The 6108-nt window shown below is 38.2% G+C and overlaps 1 protein-coding gene across 1 annotated transcript; it reads right to left on the reverse strand.

Moving 5' to 3' along the window:
• Nucleotides 1-4244: 4244 nt before the first annotated feature.
• LOC139842155 (F-box/kelch-repeat protein At3g06240-like) lies at nucleotides 4245-5414 on the reverse strand. Its single transcript, XM_071832329.1, has one exon. The coding sequence runs from the start codon at nucleotides 5412-5414 to the stop codon at nucleotides 4245-4247; it is 1170 nt and encodes a 389-aa protein (XP_071688430.1).
• Nucleotides 5415-6108: the final 694 nt, after the last annotated feature.

The following is a 6108-nucleotide window of genomic DNA, read 5'->3' on the forward strand; positions in this document are numbered from 1 at the left end:
GTTCCTCACACTGGTGTTAAGATACTGTATCCTAGCAAAAATATAAGGAAGATTCCCAACAAGTTCAACTTGTATGATCTAATTGCAAAGATATGCAAGCCAGGGAAAGAAGTTAGTACTGGTAGGACTGAGATTAGTGACGACGATGTGTTACCACATCTTGAGTTTCATCTAACGATAATCAAGCAAAATGTCACTTTTAGGAATTATGAAGACAATCTGTTGAGTGGCACTGAAGCCTTATTATTGTATTGTTTAATTGAGGGCATTAAGGTTAACATGGGCCACTTTCTGATCAATGTGATGAAAGATTTTCTCGAGTTTGAGGAACCATTTCCTTATGCAGCACTATTGCATAACATGTTTGAAAAACTTGGCGTGGTTCAATATGTCACGAGGCTGGTGCCAGAGAATCCCATTGTGGGATAAGTGATTTTGAGTTTCTGTTTATGTGTTTGTTCTTGTCTTAATGTATTTTCAGCTTGGTTTGTAATTTGATGATGCTAGCCTATTAGCATTGATACATTACTCTAAGTCTGTAATAATTTTATTTCGGATATGTAATCAAGTAATCGTGACCTTGATCTACCAGGATAAGTAATGTAATATATTATGTGATGATTACACTGTGTTATCTAATAGGTCATGAATATACAATGCTGATTTGAATTGTGTTTGCAGTTATTTTCATAATGTCAGGTGCTCAAGCTGATCAGGAGAATGTTGCACATGGATCCGACACTGAATCTTCAAGAGGTCCATTATCTGTTGATCTTCCAGGGCTGAAAGCTAACAGTGGTTCCAATCTCACTGCGTGTTTAAATGAGAAAGGCCCTGATGCTAGTAAATACAAGGGCGTGATTAAGTTTCTAAAACGTTCAAGAGTGTTTGCAGCTATTTCTATGCCGTGTACAGCATATTACTCACATCAGAGAGAGTTCTGGGAACATGCAAGGATTGAGACTGTGAATGACAGGAAGGTGATTGTAAGCACTGTTTGTGGTCAGGAGATAAAGATATCTGAAGATACAATTCGAAACACATTCTTGTTTGAGGATGATGAGAACATGCCCAAGAAGTTGTCAAAGACAAAGATTACTGGATGTGTGTTAAGGTTCAAATATGCTGGTGATATTACAAGAGCTACTATCAAAAGAAGTGGATTCACTCCTCCATAAAGATACTTGTCTTTGGTTGTGGTTAAATGTTTAAGTCCGTTACAAGGAAGGTTTGATGAATTGAGTGAGATTTATCAAGGAATGTTCGCCGCTTTGGTATTGAAGGCTGACTTCAACTTCTCAGGAGTTATTTTTGATTTACTAATGGAGAATGTGACCAGCAAGTTGTTTCTGATTTATCCGAGATTCTTGCAGATAATGATTAACCGCCAAACTGTCGATTTGCCTAGATTGAAGAAGGATATCATTGAACTAAAACATATGATAGATCTTACCTTCAATAGATTGAACCAAAAGAGGAGTGCTAATGATGGCAAGCTTGTGTGTCATCTTATGAGAGAGAACTATCAGTGTCCTCCAGGGAAGAAATGGAGAAATGAGACGAGTGTATCTGATAGAGAGCCTGATTTTGAATTGGCAAATAGTGATGAGGAAGTGGATCAACCGATAAATACTCAGGCTACTGGTGGATCTGGTACGGGTGCGTTAGTTGATGAGACAGGAGATGTTCGTCCTGATGTTGGTATTGATGATGCCTCTAGGGGCTCAAAAAGAAGAATGGTTGAAGATGAGAGTTCACAGGTATCAACAAAGCTTAAATTGAGAAGGAGGTTTAAACTGGTGTATAAACATGCTGGTGGATCATCTGCTGGGACTCAACCAGTGACACCACCACCGCAGACTCAAGGGCAACAACCATCACAACAGCAACGTCAATCAACACAACAATCACCTCATGTGGTTCAACAAGTCTCTCAAGAGATTGTGTCTACTCCTACTCCGGAAGTTCCTTCGCATACTGGAACTGAGGGAGGTGTTGGATCATCAGCTCTTCCCACGATAAATGATTTATATGTGCAAGCTATGGCTGATAATTTGAGGATGGGAAAGGAGATGGATGAGAAGTATGAGAAGCTTCAAGAAGATAACCGGGTTAAGTCCGAAGATGTTGAATGGTTGACCATGCAGGTTGACTTGTTACAGAAAAAGGTGAGTGATCAATAGTTGTTGTTGACCGATGCGAAGAGAGAAGCAGTTGAAGCTAAGGAGTTGGCTGCATCAGCTATTAAAAGATTGAATGCTTGGGATGAGAAGTTTGAGCTTATCGAGATGACAGAGGATGAGACTGATAACAGAATGATGGAGGCTCCTGGTTCTTCACATGCTACAGCACTGTCAGTAATTCCTCTCAATATTGATTACAGTTTTAGTGAATTCTTTTCTAAACAGGATGAGCTCAAGCATTCTGTTGTTTATGATGATTTAGAAGAGGGAGAGATCCCTCACAACCTCTCTAGAGAAGAGCTGAATGAACTGGTGTGTCTAGAGCAAGAGGAAGCTAAAGCAGCTGACGCACAGTTCGATGATTCTTTGTCTGAGGATGAATCTTTTGGTCCAGAGATTATCGAAGATCTTAGTGATAGAGATGTGGAGGATTTAGTTGAGGATGTGACTCATGAAGATTTTTCTACATATCAGAATGATCAGAATGAAGATCTTCCTGGCTTTGATGAATTGTTTAAAACTAATGATGAGCTTTTGGATCGTAAGTGTAGAGAGAAAGAACGAACTGAAGTTTTGCCTGAAGGTTTCTTGCCAGTCAAATATAATAAGGAAAGAGCTGAAAAGTTGGAAGCCGATTGGAGGGATATTTTGAGAATTAGGCAGTATTGTGAGAAACCAAAGCTCGAGCCAAAATATTTGAAGATGATAAACTTGAGAAAGAATGCGAAAGGATTCTAGCATGGGCATATATTGAAGAATTCAACATGTTTGCAGTGAAGCGAGAATTTGGAGTTGATTATTTTAAACATGGTCACGAATTCAAGTCACTACCGTATTTTGAGCTGATGCAGATTGCAAGGTTGAGAATGTTGTATTGTGGAATGAACGATCTATCTTCATTGTTGGTAAAGAAGATTCGAATTGCGTTCAAGTCAAAGAAGTGGCATGGTTTTCGACCACAGTTTCCAAGGGTTAGCTACAGAGTTGATCAAAGAACCGGTGAATCTAAACGAATTGTGAAGTACAAGTGGGCAAAGACTATGAAAAAAGTACCTTTAAGAAAATTACCGCAGAATTGGAGTCAGAGATTCAGATGATGGTATTATGATGACCGTGCAGAGGAAGCTGTGATCGTGCTTGATAAAGTGAATGAGAATGATATTGTTTGCATTCGTGTGTTGGATCCGATATGGCTGCTAAACTGTACCGAGGCTGATATTTTCACGTTGTATTATAATCGTATGCTTTATAGGCGAGAGAACAATGTGCAGGCTGAACAGTATGTGAAGGTGGCTAAACTGTGCTACTTGAACAACATGGTGATTGATCCGTACGAAAGAATTGGATGACGACTGAAGACTGTTGATATTGAACTAGGTCTTAGGGGGAGTTTGTTGATGCATAATCCCGAGTTCTATATTGTCATATGTTCTATTTGTGTTAACGTTTACATTTCAGTCTTGTATGAACTTTATCATTGAGATTTGTGTTTGATATTTAGTGTTTGATGATGCGAAATGGTTTAGAGTTGATTGGTTGGCAGCTCAGACCATCGACCGATGGTAGGGACCATCGGTTGAGGGACAAACACCACCGGCCGAAGGTCAGAGACCACCGACCGATGGTCACTGTAATTATATATATAGGGAAGTCGGGTTACATTGTTAGGTTACACACCCTACACCCTATTGCCGTAAGTTTATTGCTTTACAGGCGTCCTAGACCATACCCCAACCGAATACACTCTCTAAGGCGTCGATTACATCAACATATTCTTGGTTAGATTGATCCCAATGTGGTTTCGTATTCGATTCATCCTAGATTAGTGTTTTCCGCCTCAAATCTAGTCATAACGTTTGATCTAAGATCCTTAGAACGTATACAAAGATATTAACGAAAGAGAATATAAATCTTACTGAATATGTTATTAAGAAGGCGCCCATCACCTTCTTCTTTTATATGTTACTCCATCTGATCTCCGCATTCGGTCATAAAGAAGCTGTAATGATTCCGTATAGGAATTTGGTCAGGTTTGGGTCAAACCCAAATCTGTCAGCTTTTCTAAACGGGTCGAACCCAATTGGGCCGGGCATCATATCCATGTGATAGCAGTAGTGATTCCGTATAGTAAGTCACCATAAACGAACCAATTCTTCCATCATTCACAAGATTGTTGATGCTTTTTTTGTGGGGTTCATAAGCTACAAGGTCACGAGAACCGCAATTATCCGTTTCCAATATAAATTGACCGTTCTTATTAAATCCGCATAGTTGTATCACCGATAAATCTGGTATGTTGATGTTGAATAGCTTGGTGAACGATCTTGTTACACCGTTCTCCATCTTCCACACTTCAAAAACTTCTTGCGGGGTCTTCATACTTTGTAGAACCACAACAAGATACTCCCTTAACTTGAATATTCGGGTATCCATATGATCGCTCCATTTCAATGATAACTCTAATTCATCCGGGAGTCGTGTCTTCGTAAATTCTTCATTCGTCAAATCAAATGAAACAATCATATAAACTCTCTCACGTATTTCAAACACAAACCAATAAATAAACCCATCTATAACTACGTTATTGTAAGGGTACGTGAAATCAACGTGAAGTAAAATATTACTTGATGGACTCCTCGACACCTTTGAATTAAATGTAAAAACCTCAACGTTCACGTTGCATTTATGTTTACATGTACAAATTTTGACTATCTTCGGGTCAAGAGTGTTTGGACAAACCCCGAAACCAACAAAAGAATATTGATGATGTGAACAACTTTTTTTCACATTAAGCAAACAAATTGAAACAAATTTTTTTATTGAAGGATTCCAAATAACAACGTCATTCGGTGTATTCTTCTCATAATTACCAGGTACACCGACAAAACATAACAGGCCGTGCGAGCTACCAACTACTTGCAACTCCTTAAGCTCAAGGGACTCGGGAATTGTCACATTAAGCTTGTGTTCAGGGAAAGTATGATCATCAACAATCGAAACCAAAAATCCTTGTGAAGGACGAGTGTACCCTAAAAGAAGATGTTGCCGCTGAGCATGGTGAGTGGTGTAATCACAATTAAACTTTAAGCTACTGATTAGAAGCTTCCATGGTTTTGAAACCGATCTGAATCGAATCAATGATTCAGCAGGAAGCCATTTCATGATCTCGATTTGTATTTCAAAAGGTAGCTGGTAGTCTAACATTTTTCTTTCTTTGTCGGATACCTCCATCAATATATGAGTTTAGAGTTAAGTTTTGTTTTGCAGCTCTTCGTGATCGTAATATTTATATGAATACGAATGTTGATTTGTGTATAGAAAGTTTGATATTTGTTTCCTAGAATATACTGATTTTACGTGTAATGATATATAAATCAAATTCCGATTATTTCCTTTAAAATTTTTAAAATTGGGATTGGTTACGTATGCTTCCTCAACAAGTAACGTGGACGTTACTCATGACTCTTTCTACTTGGTCAAAGACTATTTATCTACTCGTACTTGAGTATTACTATATTTATATTTTGTACCGTATTTAATTTAATATTTATTACTATTGTAGTTTATATCCAAAAGACGAAAATGCTCCTTCAAGACCAAAGCCAACGCGAGTGGCGGATTTAAGAATGGTAGTCACTGGTATCACTGTGAAAAATTCAAAAAAAAAATTTATTAGATAAAATTATTTTAATGGTGTCACTCAAGAAAAGTAACACTATCCAGTAGTGTCACTAATTAAAAGTCCAAAAAAATTTGCGTTATATCGCGTATTTCAGTAGTGTCCCGTGCAACTACTCATACCATATTAGATCCGCCCCTTGCCAACGCTATAGTCATTGTCAGTCATTTTTTCAATAATAAAAAGACACGGTAAGGAGTAGCATGTCCTTGCAGTCTTTTTGAAGCAATTTGCTCGAAATCGTCT

This window comes from Rutidosis leptorrhynchoides, chromosome 4, assembly GCF_046630445.1.
Source record: "Rutidosis leptorrhynchoides isolate AG116_Rl617_1_P2 chromosome 4, CSIRO_AGI_Rlap_v1, whole genome shotgun sequence".
In the NCBI taxonomy this organism is placed as follows: Eukaryota; Viridiplantae; Streptophyta; class Magnoliopsida; order Asterales; family Asteraceae; genus Rutidosis; species Rutidosis leptorrhynchoides.

What these genes read in the sequence shown, in the direction of transcription:
- LOC139842155 (XM_071832329.1), bottom strand. Translation starts at nt 5,414, where the DNA reads ATGGAGGTATCCGACAAAGAAAGAAAAATGTTAGACTACCAGCTACCT.